The 15,270-nt window shown below is 41.2% G+C and overlaps 1 protein-coding gene across 1 annotated transcript in view; it reads right to left on the bottom strand.

The window, feature by feature from the left end:
• Positions 1-14,920, bottom strand: part of CATSPER2 (cation channel sperm associated 2) — a 41,131-nt gene extending 26,211 nt beyond the window's left edge. The window contains exons 1-6 of the mRNA XM_064292043.1: positions 13,861-14,920; positions 12,860-13,033; positions 12,614-12,682; positions 1,354-1,526; positions 513-668; positions 118-242 (exon numbers count right to left, since the gene is read on the bottom strand). Of these exons, the coding sequence (XP_064148113.1) occupies positions 118-242; positions 513-668; positions 1,354-1,526; positions 12,614-12,682; positions 12,860-13,033; positions 13,861-14,005 (842 nt within the window). The 5' untranslated portion in view covers positions 14,006-14,920. The remainder of the gene's footprint in view (positions 1-117; positions 243-512; positions 669-1,353; positions 1,527-12,613; positions 12,683-12,859; positions 13,034-13,860) is intronic.
• Between the last annotated feature and the right edge of the window lie 350 nt (positions 14,921-15,270).

The raw sequence follows: 15,270 nt of genomic DNA, 5'->3' as shown, positions 1-15,270 counted from the left end.
TACTCCACTTTCTTACATTAGATTATACTTTTTCGTATTAACTACATTTAGGACTAATTTCCTGGTCCCTTTCCCAGACTCTCTCCCCTCACCCAGGTTTCCCCCAGCCCCGCCTACGAGAAGAACATGTGGTACTCCAGGTCCTGGCGAGTTGAACGGGTATAGCCTTCGAAGAAGTAGACACCAGCCACAGCAAAAATGTAGAAGAAGATCAGCAGCAACATCAAGAGGAAGGTCATGGTCTAGAGGCCATGGTCTCCAGTCAGAGCTGGGCCAGGCTAGGCTGCTCCCGCCTAGGCAAGCCCACTCTGGCAATCCCCAAGCCAAACCCTCATCTGCAGTCTTGAACCCAGTCATTTCTAGACCATTAAGCTTGTTCCCAGCCCCTTCTCATCCAATAACATTTCACTGAGCCTTTTCATTGCCTTCTTTGACCCACCCAGACTCTCGTTTCATGTTAAGCTCCCATGTTTATCCACCTTTCCCTGGTTTAGCTGCAACAGTCAAATCACCTTAAGGGCCCTGACCAGGGCCAAAATAATGACTCGAATTTGACGGAATCGTGCAAAGAGTTTGAGTGACCTCAGCACCCGGCAGATCCTCAGCAACTGGAGCCACACCGACTGGCTTGTTACCCCTACTAGCACCACAACCTCAGGAATCAGGGACTGTGGGAAACACACATATTATGAGCAATATACACAGAAGTACCAGGACAGTGGTTCCTTCTTCCTCTCATTCTCTTCATAGTTGCCTAAGCATTAAAAAAAAATACCCCTTGAATAACATTCTCTGGGAAATGTTTCCTATTCAACCTTTCTGTACTAAATTACTTAAACCCTGTACCTCAACTAACTCAGACATAAAAAGGAGATTAAAAAAAAGTGCTTATCTCATGGAGTTGTTGTGGGACTCAAATGAGATAATGCAGAACAGTGCCTGACATTTAGTAAACATTCAGTAGCTGGCAGTTGTTAGGGTTTGGGGTTGATATTATGGTTAGACTCTGCCTTGCCTCTCCCTATTGCCGTCAAGTTGATTCTGACTCATAGTGACTCTTTAGGAGAGTATAACTGCCCCATAGGATTTTCAAGGAGTGGCTGGTGGATTCAAACTGCTGGCCTTTTGGTTAGCAGCCTAATGCTTAACCACTGTACAACCAGGGCCCCTAATACCAACAATTCCTGCAATGATTGCTTCACAGTTTTAGAAAAAAAAAGCAAAACAAGGAAATTTAGTTAAATTTTTAATTTTCTTCCTGTAATCTAATCATTTTAATTTTTCTTATCATTTTGATTCACCTAGGCACGTTCTTCAGCCAGCTAAACTAATTATCAAGGTACCCATTCTTACCAATATGGTGACAACAAAGTCAAAGACATTCCAGGCATTCTTCCAGAAGAGGAAAAAGCTGGATGTCCACATAAGAAGGATCTCCAAGAGGAAAACAAGCAAGATGAACCAAGCTGCCACCTCTAGCGTCAGCTTCAGGGGCAACAGTTTGGTATTTGTGGATTCCAGCAATTCTGTGAGAGTAGAGCAAAGGACGAATAAGGGTTAACCTGGGGGCGGGGGGGAGTTGAATGATGAAGAGAATGATCAAAAACTATTATAAGCCATAGTTGTGCCCATGGCTATTACATTTTTCTTTGAGCGTCTCTTTTTAACATTGCTACTACGTCAACCTGTGAAATACAGGGGACAGAATTTACCATAAAAAATAGCTACAAGTCCAGGGTTGCACAGACGATTGCTTTGAGTACTATAAATAAGTTGTATACCTATAAAAAGTTGAATTGGCAAAAGCTGTGTGATAGATATATTTACAACAATGACAAAAAAAAAAAAAAAAGAGTAGTTGCTGAGGCTGCTTATGTACAACCAAACACCTCATGGGATTCGGTTCCTTGGTTCAGAGGTTTAGAGTCATGGTTTCATGGGATATCCCCGTTAAGTGGCCTAATAACATGTTTAGTGCTTCTGTTCTACCTCCTAGCTGGTTGAGCAGTGCCTGGGGTCTTAAAAGCTTGCACAATTGGTCTCTATTCACCTGGAGCAACAGAGGAAAAAGGAGAGTCAGGAACAGGAGAAGGGGATGGAATATGTGTTTAATTGCCACCATTAACAAGTGCCTCCTTTGCCATGAGACTAGAAGAACTGGATGGTGCCTGGCTACCATTATTGAACATTTTGATCAAAGATTCTATAGAAAAATCCTAATCAAAAGGAGGAAAATGCCAAACAGAATTTCAAATTCTCATAGACCCTAGACTTTCTGGAGCCATGGAGGCTGGATGAACCCCTGACATATTGCCCTGAGATAATCTTTAAACCTTAAATCAAAAATATCCCCTGTAATTTTCTTAAAACCAAATAGCTTAACTATAAAGAATGTCTGCCTTGAGCATTATGCTCTTTTAAGATCTATCTATACGGAATCAAACTGACAACAGCAATTCGAAAGATTAGATATGAACTTTAGGGGGCAGTGAGTTTATGTTAACTGGGGGAGGAAGACTCAGAAAAGGAGGGTGAGAATGGTTGCACAACTCAAAGAATGTAATCAATGCCACTGAATTGTACAGGTAGGAACTGCTGAATTGGTGTATGTCGTGCTGTATATATTCTCAACAACAACAAAAAAAATAAATTATTCAAAAATAATAATAAAACAAAATCCTATGGGTCACAACAATCTGGTCTGCAACCAATCATGAGAATGGCACTGGAATTGACTCAATGGCAACTGGTTCTTTATATAGGTATGATTGCTTTTATAATAGGAAAAACTAAATATCACTTTTTAAAAAACAGCTGCAAGTCATCTCCCTTTGGTATTGGTATCTCTAACAGCTGTAAGTCACGGCCTACCCACTCTGGTGTCATACCGCCACCAAAGGATTTGCTTTCTAAACTACCACCAACCCTGCCTGCTGTACTGTTATCCCAGGCCCACCGTGGGCCTTGAGAATAGAATGAAAATGTAGGGCCATGATATGAAAAGTACTTTATAAGGAATGTAGACACAAGCAGCCAGATTCATGGGACATACTGAGTTATAAGAAATCACTTGGTTCCTTATTTCTTAGCTTTCTTTTAAAACTTTCCTTTTCTTCTCTGCCTACAATTAATTTTTGCTCTGCAAAGCGAATTTAATTCTATACTTCCTTTCTACGACCCTGCTTGTATTTGCTAACTACTGTTCCTTAACTCCTTGCCTTTGTCTTTCAACCCTCTTTATTTGTTTTATACGTTTAATGGATGTATAGCAAAGCTCTAGGAAAAAACAAAAAACATTGAGCTCAAAGAAGACTTGAAAGTTAAATAAGAACCAACATTCTGGTCCTTGGGCTTCACAGTCATCCTAACCCTGGAACGGATCACAGTGAAAGACCTAAGCCATGCTTCAACCCTTCCTAAAATAAGTTGGCCCCTTTATTAAAACCACTGGAGACATTTATTCCTACGCTTCTTCAGCCTGTGTGCTTCTTCAGCAAGTTTTACTTTTACATAATACATCTCTCTAATTCTAAAATGGACAGTTTTTTACATTCTAACATCTCAGAGATTAGGATGCATCTTATAATCAATGATACCCCCATTTAATTGAAAATTATTTTTCTTTCTTAGTGGTAGATAGATAGTGCCTTTTACCATTAATGACAGCTTAGATTCAATAAAACACAATATTTTTTCAGTAAAAATTAATTCTGGCTTTCAGGGGTAGGGGATCATATTATTAGAAGTAGCTGGAGGTCATGTTTGTGGCTGAAAAATGGAATACAATAATTTTTATTCAATTTTAGCCTTCACAAAAGCAGGAATCCAAATAGAGTGATGAATCCAACTAGTTTAAAATAAGGGTTGTGGAAAGAGGAGTCTGATGGTTTGGTAAGAGGTCCAAATTACAGAAGAGGCACTTTTACTCTGCGGGAGAGAGAGATGATTTTATAGAAGCTAAAGGAACGTAAAGAACATAAAGAAAACAAAATCCTCACAACTGGACCGATAGGCAACATCATGATAAATGGAGCAAATACTGAAGTTGTCAAAGATTTCATTTTATTTGTATCCACAATTAACGCTCACGGAAGCAGCAGTCAAGAAATCAAATGACGAAGCATTGCATCGGGCAAATCTGCTGCAAAAGATCTCTTTAAAATGTTAAAAAACAAAGATGTCACCTGAAGGACTAAGGTGTGCCTGACCAAAGCCATGGTGTTTTCAATCACTTCATATGCATGTGAAAGCTGGACAATGGATAAGGAAAACAGAAGAAGAATTGATGCCTTTGAATTATGGCATTGGTGAAGAATACTTAATATACCATGGACTGCAAGAAGAATGAACAACCAGAATGCTCCTTAGAAGTGAGGATGGTGAGACTTACATTGGGCATGTTATCAGAAGGGATCAGTCCTTAGAAAAGGACATCATGCTTGGTAAAGTAGAAAGAGGGTCAGTGAAAAAGAGGAAGACCCTCAACAAGATGGATAGACACAGTGCCTGCAACAATGGGCTCAAGCATAATAATAATTGGAAGGATGGTGCAGTGTTTCATTCTGTTGTACATAGGGTTGTTAAGAGTCGGAATCAACTTGACAGCACCTACCAACAACAAAGTAACCCAGGGAAGTTCAGAGGAACAAACAGAGCAGAAATTGCCTCAGCAGGACAGAATGTGCAAAAGTGATTGCTGCCAACTGTAGATCGACTAACAAAAATGTGTTCATCTGGAGATGAAAATATAACTTAAAATTCTTGGAATTCTTCACCCTGCCTTAGTAAGTCCGAAGGGTCTTAGTGGACATGGAGCTGAGGAGCCCAGCAGAGCCCACCAGGAACCTCAGCCAGTCTAGTGAGTTAGTAGTGAAGAGCTGTGCTTGAAGTCCAGTTTTGAACATACTTCTCATGGGGCAAGAGAAGGTAGTGGTTTGATCAAGCAAGTCAAGCAAATGCATACGAGTCTATTTTACAAGGTAGAGTTTCTACAGGCAGTCAGCTGTTCTAGAAAAATAATCCCCATTCCAGAACAACAATAACAACAGTAGGTCACCTCACAGAATATCAGGTTAATTCCTACTGGTTTCAATGAAACTTCAACCTCGGAAAGAGGAGAGGAAAAACAAAACCAATTGCTGTCAAGTCAGTTCTGACTCTGTCCGGGACCCTCTACTGTGATCCCTGTCAGAGCAGTCAGTGTCGGTAGCCGGGCACCATCTAGTTGTGCTGGACTCAGTCTGGCGGAGGCTGTGGTAGTTGTGGTCCACTAGTGCCTTTGGGCTAATCTTTCCCTTGTGTCTTTGGTTTTCTTCATTCTCCCTTGCTCCAGATGGGGTGAGACCAGTGGAGTATCTTAGATGGCTGCTTGTAAGCTTTTAAGATCCCAGACTTTACTCACCAAAGTAGAAGGTAGAACATTTTCTCTATAAACTGTTACGCCAATTGAGCCAGCTGTTCCCAGGGACCATGGTCCCCAGAGCCCTCAGCCCAGCAATTTGTGTATGGAGCATCCGTGACCTTGCTTTCATCAAGTTGTGCCGACTTCCCCAGCATTGTGTACTGTCTTACCCTTCAGCCAAGTTACCACTTATCTGTTGTCTAGTTAGTGTTTTTCCCTTCTACCCCTCCCCTCCCTTGTAACCATCAAAGATTGTTTCTTTCTGTGTGTAAATCTTTTCATGAGTTTTTATAATAGTGGTCTCATACAGTATTTGTGCTTTTGTGATTGACTTATTTTACTCGGCATAATGCCCTCCAGATTCATCCATGTTGTGAGATGCTTCCCAGATTCATCATGGTTCTTTATCATTGCGTACTATTCCATTGTGTGTATGTACAATGGAAACCCTGGTGATGTAGTGGTTAAGAGCTACAGTACTAGCCAAAAGGCCGGCAGTTCAAATCCACAAGGCACCCCTTGGGAAACCTATGGAGCAGCTCTACTCTGTCCTTTAAGGTCACTATGAGTCGGAGTTGACTCAACGGCAAAAGGTTTTTTATTATCATTTTCCAAAATGGTTGTACTATTTTGCATTCCCATGAGCAGTGGGTAAGAGTCCCGATCTCCCTGTAGCATTTCCAATGTTTTTAATTAATTTATTTATTGTTTGTTTGTGCCAGCAGTGTCCGGGTGAGATGGTGTCTCATTGTAGTTTAGATTTGCATTTCTCTAATGACTAGTGATCTCGAGCATTTCCTCCCCTGTCTGTTAGCCATCTGAAAGTCTTCTTTGATGAAGTGTCTATTCATATCCTTTGCCTGTTTTTTAATTGGATTATTTGTGTTTTTGTTGTAGAGGTATTGAATTTTCCTACAGATTTTAGAGATTAGACCTTTGTCAGATTTGTCATAGCCAAAAATTTTTTCCCAGTTTGTAGGTTCTCTTTTTATTCTTTTGGTGAAGTCTTTTGGTGAGCTTAAGTGTTTAATTTTTGGAAGATGCCAGTTACCTAGCTTATCTTCGGGTGCTTGTGTACTGTTATAGTTTGTATTCTGTTTACGCCTTTTTCTTCTATGGTCGTTATAGGTTTTGGTTTTATATTTATATCATTGATCCATTTTGAATTAGCTTTTGTATATGGTGTGAGGTATGGGTCTTTTTTTTTTTTTTTTTACAGATGGACATCCAGTTTTGCCAGCACCATTTGTTAAAAAGACTGTCTTTTCCCCATTTGGTGGACTTCGGGCATTTGTTGACGATCAGGTGACCATAGGTGGATGAATTTACATCTGGGTTCTCTATTTGGTTCCATTGGTCAATGTGTCTGTCATTGTACCAATATCAGGCTGTTTTAACTACTGTAGTTGTGTACTACGTTCCGAGGTGAGGTAATACGAGACCTTCCTCTGTGTTCTTCTTCTTCAATAGTGCTGTACTTATCTGGGGCCTCTTTTCTTTCCAAATAAAGTTAATGATTATTTTTACCATCTCTTTAAAGAATGCTGTTGGTATTTGGATAGGGATTGCATTGTATTTGTAGACTGCTTTGAGTAGAATTGACATTTTCACAATGTTGAGTCTACGTATCCATGACCATGGCATCTTTTTCCATTTATGTAGGTCTCTTTTGGTTTCTTGCAGTAGTGTTTTGTAGTTTTCTTTCTATAGGTGCTACACAGGGTTTTCAATGGCTGATTTTCGGAAGCAGATCATCAGATTTTTCTTCCAAGGTGCCTCTCAGTGGACTGGAACCACCAGCCTTTTGGTTAGCAGCCAAGCATGTTAACTGAGCCACCCACAGACTCCTTATATAAATGTAAGACTGGTAAAATACTAAGGACATAAGAAATGCCATACTAAATGAGATCACTAGTGCCAACAGCCCCTAAGGACTTTTGTGGAAGGGCAAAACTACCTTCCATGATGGTATCTTAGCATAATCTAGCGGTATAACGTAAGCAACCTTTAGTTCTTAAATGCCTTATTTATCTGGTTTCCATTACTTTTGCTAAACTTGCAGTGAGCTCGTTATCTTTTTCAACTGTAACAATGGTATTTTTCCTATATCTAGCATATGGGGGTTATCCTTCATTATTTTATTGATACTCCGTGGTGGTGCAGTGATTAAGAGATCGGTTACTAACCAAAAGGTTGGCAGTTCAAATCCACCAGGTGCTCCTTGGAAACCCTATGGGGCAGCTCAACTCTGTCCTGTAGGGTCACTATGAGTCAGAATCAACTCGATGGCAATGGGTTTGTTTTTTTGTTTTTGTTTTTTTTTTAAAGACTCATCTTTTCTTTTCAGTCCAAACTATCATATACTTTTTCAGCCTACCTTCACAAAAAGCCCATCCGTTTTTGCAGTTTGTTACCTTCCACTTTATAGCTCCTGGGTGGGTAGGGAAAGTGAGTTTCATGTAACAACCGCATTCAGAATTCTAGGCAGTATATGCAGTGGTTGAGGGCAAAGAACACCGCCAGAACACCAGACTTGGAAACTAGGCTCTGCCTGCTTCTAGATGTACGATCTGGGCAAGTTACTTAGCCTCCCTGTGTCTCAGGTTTCTTATTTGTAAAGTGAAGACCATAGTATCAGCCTCAGAATTGTGAGGAGTAAATATTATGAAGCAGATAAAACACTCAATAACTATATTACCACCATTACTACATATTCCCAGGTATGGATAATTTGTTTAATTTCTAATTTTCTTTTCTGATAAACTGCAAATTTTTGGTGGCCTTTCTGGTCTCAGCAGTATATTGGGCCAACGTTTTCTAAGTAGAATCTGTCATGATTTATTAGTCCTATTCAGGAGTCATAATACTCAGAATCCACCTACTTTTAAGTAATGTTTGTTTGGTTTTCTCCCCCTCAAATGCATTACTTTACACTTGCCTATAATTAAGTTCATCCCTTGCACTAGATAGGCCATGAAAAGTGTTTACAGTTACAACGTATATTTTTGAAAAACCTCAAAGTGCCATTAACTTCTTCTGCAAATACTGAGCTTCTTCTAAGTACCTGGAGCCCTGGTGATACAGTGGTTAAGAGCTCGGCTGCTAACCAAAAGGTCGGCAGTTCGAATCCACCAGCCGTTCCTTGGAAACCCTATGGGGCAGTTGTACTATAGGGTTGCTGTGAGTGGGAATTGGCTCGACAGTGGTGGGTTTTGGACTATGTACTTGGCACTGTTCTCAGGATGTTTGGTTCTGGCGACTGATACCAGAGTTGCTCTTCAGTTCCCAGGACTGCTCTCAGTCTATTAGGTCTCTGTTGTATCCAACTTTGGTTGAGCCCTGGCTGTGAGGTTAACACATTTTTTTGCCTTCCTTCCTTTTCCTTATAAGTGCCCCTTAAGTGTCCCCTTTTAAACTGCAAGATCCAAAAACCCATATAACTCTATAAAATATTACGACAATTTATCACTTAATAGTTTACTATTTTTAAGAGCTTAATAGATCCCTGAAAACAAGGTGATTTCCTTATGTAATATCTTTATTATTATTTTTTGTTTTGCTTACCGTTTATAAAAATTTTACTGGTACAAACTGGTATTGGTATATTTACTTTTTTTCAACTAGAAAGTATTTTCTAACAAGTTTGTAAACCTCCGAGGACTCCTGAAAGTATTGAAGAGATTTGTGATTTTAAGAGTTAATAGGGTCTATTTTAACTTCTGTTTTCATCGATAGGTAAAGTAATTGAAATATATCTCCCTTTAAAACAGAACAATCTGAGAGCCTTCAAATACACAATGACTGACACACTCGGCTATTAATGGAGATCAGAAGAGCAATCATCCTGAGCAATACAAACTGCTGTAGTGATTTTGACATTTACACAGTTTTAAATTGTCATTGTTCGCATTAATATTTTGGCTAAGAATACCCATAATGAAGATAGGAGCATCAATGTTGAAATACAACTTCGTGAAGAGCATAAGAATGAGAATTCAACAAGTCTAGTTGACGGCTTGATCTCAAAAGCATCTTCATCAGATCATAAAAGTTGCATTTATCTGATCAGAAATTTTATATAGCACATCAAGATGTCTACAAAACTTCAAAAATCAATAAAAAAAGAAATTATAATGATGTTATATTCGGTTTTTTATTGCAACATGTTAATTTCAAACAAAGGCTTACAAATGAGCCAAAGCTTCTTTCTTCTCTCTCATTGTTCAGAAACATGAAAAATTTAAAAATAAATCAATTAGTGTTTTAAGTACAGGACAGAAGAATTACCTATATCCAGTCATAAAAGTAGATTTTTTTAACCTATTTTTATGCCCTAACACAGAGTTAGACTACAGTCTTCAGTATGGATTACACCTTAACATAAAGAAAACAAAAATCCTCACAACTGGACCAATAAGCCACATTATATTAAACAGAAAATACTGAAGTTGTCAAGGATTTCATTTACTTGGATCCACAATCAACACCCAAGGAAGCAGCAGTCAAGAAATCAGACAACATACTGCGTTGGGCAAATCTGCTGCAAAACACTTCTTTAAAGTGTTAAAAAGCAAAGATATCACTTTGAGGACTGAGGTGCACCTGACCCAAGCCATGGTGTTTTCAATCGCCTCATATGCGTGCGAAAGCTGGACAATGAATAAGGAAGACAGAAGAAAAATTGATGCCTTTGAATTATGGTGTTGATGAAAAATACCAAATATACCATGGACTGCCAGAAGAATGAACAGATCTTAGAAGAAGTACAGCCAAAATGTTCCTTAGAAGCGAGGATGGACTTCATCTCACATAATGTGAACATGTTATCAGGAGGGACCAGTCCTTGGAGAAGGACATCATGTCTGGTAAAGTAGATGGTCAGCGAAAAAGAGGAAGGCCCTCAACGAGATGGACTGACACAGTGGCTGCAACAGTGGGATGGCACAGGACTGGACAGTGTTGAGCTCTGTTGTACACACAGTCTCTATGAGTCACAACCGACTCAGTGGCACCTAACAACACACAGTTACATTTCAATCAACACCTTAACATATAAATGATATATACTTAACACAGAGTAGCGTTATGGATTGAATTGTGTCCCCCCAAAATATATGTTGGAATCCTAACCCCTATACACGTGGATATAATCCTATTTGGAAATAGGGATGTCTTTGTTATGTTAATGAAGCCATATCAGTGTAGGATGTGTCCCAAACCTAATCACTTCTGAGTTATAAACAGAGATTAGACACAGGGACAAGCAAACACAAACAGGGGAAGATAGATGCCTAATGAAGATCACCAAGGAACCAAAGATCACCAGCTACTGAAGCTAAAACAGAAAGAAGGATCTCCTCCTAGAGCTCACTCTGAATTCAGACTTCTAGCCTTCCACACTGTGAGAAAATTTCCATTCTTTAAAGGTACCCACTTGTGGTATTTCTGTTACAGCAACACTAGCTAACTCAGACAAGTAGTAATAATGCATAAAATATATTTGGTCCCCAAAGCAAATTCAATATGAAACCACCAAAAATTTGTAGACAAATCATGTATTATCTTCATAATTAAACAGCATGTATCACCTATTAAAAGGGCAAAAGTAAAAATCTATTCACATATTATGATTTTTAAAATTACATAATAAATATATACAATATTTAATACTATGGTTATCTGGAATATTTTTGCTTCAACTTGCTTCTTTAGAATATATCTCAAAAATTAAAAGGATTAAAACTCCTAAGGGGGTTTTCAAAGTTACTGAGAAAGGAAATCACAGGACAAAAAGGACGGGGGAGCCTTGATCTAGAGAACTCTTCATGATTTCCTATTTTTTTCCTTTCTGTAACAACACTCTTTGTGATCTGCAAAATTGTTATTTAAAAGCCTAAAAATGTCTGACTATCGTTATCACACAAAGTTGTCTGTTTGAAGAAATCTCTTAGTCACAAATGATTTTCCTTTACAAAATCCTTCCCACCTTTCCACCAAGAGATCATGCTTAATCAGACTCAGTTTTTATGAGCTTGTCAGGTACGTCCCGCTCTGGTAATTCACTCATCCTCTGGCACAATGATCACTTTTAGTATTTATCTGTTTAATACAATAGTTACTGCTATTCTATTTTGATTTGTCATACATTTAGTCCCATTTACTTCATTCCAAGGTTTAAGACTATATCCCTGACCCCATGAGGCAAACACATACCAGCGATCATACGAGAAATAGAAAATTGTGGGTGACTTAGTTCAAAATCCCTACCACTATGAGGAAGAAATAAAATACCTCAAAGTATATAGTATACTGTAGTAGGCCAACCCAAAGCCCATATGGATAACAGCCTTGGAAACCCCATGGGGCAGTTCCACTCTGTCCTATAAGGCCGCTATGAACTGGAATCGACTTGCTGCAATGGGTTTTGGTACTGTCCTTTTATCGTTGGAGATGATAATCAAATGAAGTAACTGATTATCTGGATATTTTTCTGTTTTTTATTACAGTTCATATATTTTATTATTTCTTTTGGTGTCATTTACTTTAAGTCATTTTTTGGACTCACCTAATTTCTTCTTCTTCTTGTGCGCCATCAAGTTGATTTAGACTCATAGTGATCCTATATGACAGAGGAGAACTGCCCTATAGGGTTTCCTACGCTGTATCTTTACAGGAGATCGCCAGTGGAGCTGCTGGTGGGTTTGAATTGCCAAACTTTCGATTAGCAACTGAGTATTTAACCATTGCATCACCAGAGCTCTTTCTAACATCTCAGTTGTACCTTTGTTGTACCTTTGTGAACTTTCTTATTCATTCTTAAATAATCTTTCTAAACATACTTGTAAAAATATAAATGTTAGCTTACTTACCGTTAGGCACCAATATCTCTAATAGAAACAGAAGAGGTTAATTCAAGCAAATATTAGACTAAACGGACAAAATAAACCTAATCAGTCTTCACACCTCCAGCTCCTTGTGAACGTGTTACCCTGCTGCACACAATGCTCCAAGTGTGTAGACCAGCCTGTATCTGCCACATTCTCTAGGACCCTCCAAATGTTCCTAGGTCTTAGCAGTTGCACAAATTCTCTCAAAGGGCTTAATATAATTGTCCCTATCACAATTCAAATGACATTAAAAAACATAAAACGATCAATTAAGAAGAAAAACAACTCCCGCCCACTTCCTCGTTCTTTCAGGGTCAGTTCTCACCTATTTCAACCATCAGTACGATCGTATTCAGAAAGATGAGGAAGATGATAAAATTTGTGAAGAGAGGACCTGTTTTCTTCTAAGGAAGCATACAGAGTGGAGTTGATGCAGTTGAAATAATAATGGGGGAAGAGAAGGAGGAGAAAATGGAGTTTGGGAAAGGAAAAATGAGTCAACGAGGCAGATGATGAAGCAAGAGGCAGATGATGAAGCCATGGAATAAAAGTGAGTGTCACGAAAGGATACGCTCCAGGACCCATCCGGCCCACAAGGAAAGCGGTGGCCTCTGGCTGCAGCGCACCCGAAGCCTGCTCATCAGTCTCCGGGCATGCGTGATGCGTTCTACATGACGAGGCTTTATGAAGAAGCGCACTAGCTGGTGCTGATCACCCAACATAAGTTTCTTCTGACGGGAGGGATCTAGAACAAACATTTTAAAAGGACAGTAGATAAATATAAAGAGAAATCTTTGAGGAATATGAAGAGCAGGTAGGGTTGGGGGTAGGGATTAAAAAAAAAAAAACCTTTGAGTAGATTCTGGCTCATGGCCACCCCATGTGTGTCAGAGTAGAACTACGCTCCATAGAGTTTTCAGTGGGTGGCTTTTCAGAAGTAGATCACCAGACTTTTCTTCCCAGGTGCCTCTGGATGGACTCCAACCTTCTGGTTAGCAACAGGGCGTGTTAAGTGTTTACACCCCTCAGGGACTCCAACCAATAAACCAAACTCAACTCATTGCCATCAAGTCGATTCTGACTCATAGCAACCCTATAAGACAGGGTAAAACTGCCCCATAGGGTTACCAAGGAGCAGCTGGTAGATTCAAACTATTGACCTTTTGGTTAACAGCTGTAGCACTTAACCACTGGTCAGTTAATGGGCGCCCTCATGCAGGAGCTGGCCGTGCTGCTGCTGCTTGGAGCAGCAAGAACCCTCTGAGTCTGGAGTGAGAGCTAATGACCAACACTGCCCATGCCTGAGAATAGAGGCAGCAGGTTCAGGTGTCTTTGGTAGAAAAGTTTCCAAGTTGGCCAAGGCTAGTAGCTAAAAGTAAGCGACATGGGTTCTGTCTTCTGAATTCAAATAAATTTATAAAGCCATTGATTTATCAAGTTTGTTATAATCTCCAAAGTAGCAACCAAACAAGCCTCCCTGAACTGTCCCCCCTTGAATTTGTCTGCATGGACAGGAGTGGGCGATTGGACAGGAATCTTAAATTTAGCCTTGCCCGGAAATAGGCTGCTGACCAAATAACTCCCGGATAGTGTGCCTTGGAACAGCTTGACTCAAGCCTTGCAAATGCTCGATGAGAGAGAAGGTATCAACAAGACGGGAACGAATGGCATCCGCTCGGGGCAAATGCATGTGCCCTGCTGGATGATAACTGACCATGTCTGTTAAGAAAATGGAGAAGCAAATGTCATTTAATCTGTAGAGCTGCACCAAGGTTTAGAGGTTTTTTCCTCCTCCTCCCCATGCTCTTTGCCTTTAAGAGATGTTGTTAAGTGACCTCTAGTTGATTTCCACTCATAGTGACCCCATGTGATAGATTAGAAGGAGTCCCATAGGGCAGAAGTGCCCCATAGGGTTTTTTTGTCTTTAGTCTTTAAGGAGCCTGGGTGGTGCAGTGGTTAAGAGCTCTGCTAACCGGAAGGTCGGAAGTCAAGCAGAAAAAAAAAAAAAAAGTTCTTAGTTTGGTTTAGTCTTTAAGGAAAACACATTGACTGGTCTTTCTCCGGAAAGCCGCTGCTTGGGTTTGAAATGCCAATCTTTCAGCAGCCGAGTGCTTAACTATGGCACCACCAGGGCTCCCATATCTAGGACCTATGAGCAGTTGGGAAGAAGAGACACATTGTGCTAAGACTCCAGGTTTTTGAAACAAAAAGAGATAGGAGTCGTGCGCGATCAAAAGGACAGGCACCTTCACGTGTGTGATCACATTTCTAACTAAAAACTCGAAGCAGCAGCCACAAGGGCGGGAGGCCTGGCGCTGGACAAAGAATCTGGACCCTACCTGAAACTGAGGGAATCAGGCAATGAGGTCGGACGGTGGGAGGGCTTACAGCTGCCCCCCGTGAAAAATCAAGTTAAGGGCAATTGGACAAAATGCAACAGCCTGTATAAATGGTTGACATTTTGAAAATGTTTCCCGTCCCGAGTGCGGCCACCTGGACTCCCCCTCGGCAGCAGCTCCTTCTCTCAATTCCGGCTTCTGGGTCTCACCTCAGCCCCTGGCTCCCTTCCGCCCACTCAACTCTGACTTCACGCGTCCGCCTCCGCCTCCGGCGCCCCCAGAGCCCAGCGCCCCCCACGGCCGAGCTTACGGCCCACCCCACGCCGGGCTGCGCCCCACCTCCAGGCCCGCTCCGCCCGGCCCCAGGCCCCCGCTCGCCCCCGGCAGGCTCCCAGCCCCGGCCCCCAGCCCAGCCCCGCTCGCCCCGGCGCTCGCCGCTTCGCCCCGCCCCGCGCTCCGGCCACTCGGCCGTTACCGGCTGGTCCCGCCCGCCCGACGCAGGCGCCGCGCAGCCAATCGGCCGGTGCCACACTGCGGCCCGAGCCGGGCTGGGGGTTGGGACCTCCGGCTGCAGGTCCGCTTGGGCCAGACGCGCGAGCGCAGGCAGAGGGTGTGCGGTCGCCGGCCCGACCTCTGCAGTCCC

This window comes from Loxodonta africana, chromosome 10 (genome assembly GCF_030014295.1).
Source record: "Loxodonta africana isolate mLoxAfr1 chromosome 10, mLoxAfr1.hap2, whole genome shotgun sequence".
In the NCBI taxonomy this organism is placed as follows: domain Eukaryota; kingdom Metazoa; phylum Chordata; class Mammalia; order Proboscidea; family Elephantidae; genus Loxodonta; species Loxodonta africana.
This window is presented reverse-complemented; position numbering and strand designations above follow the sequence as displayed.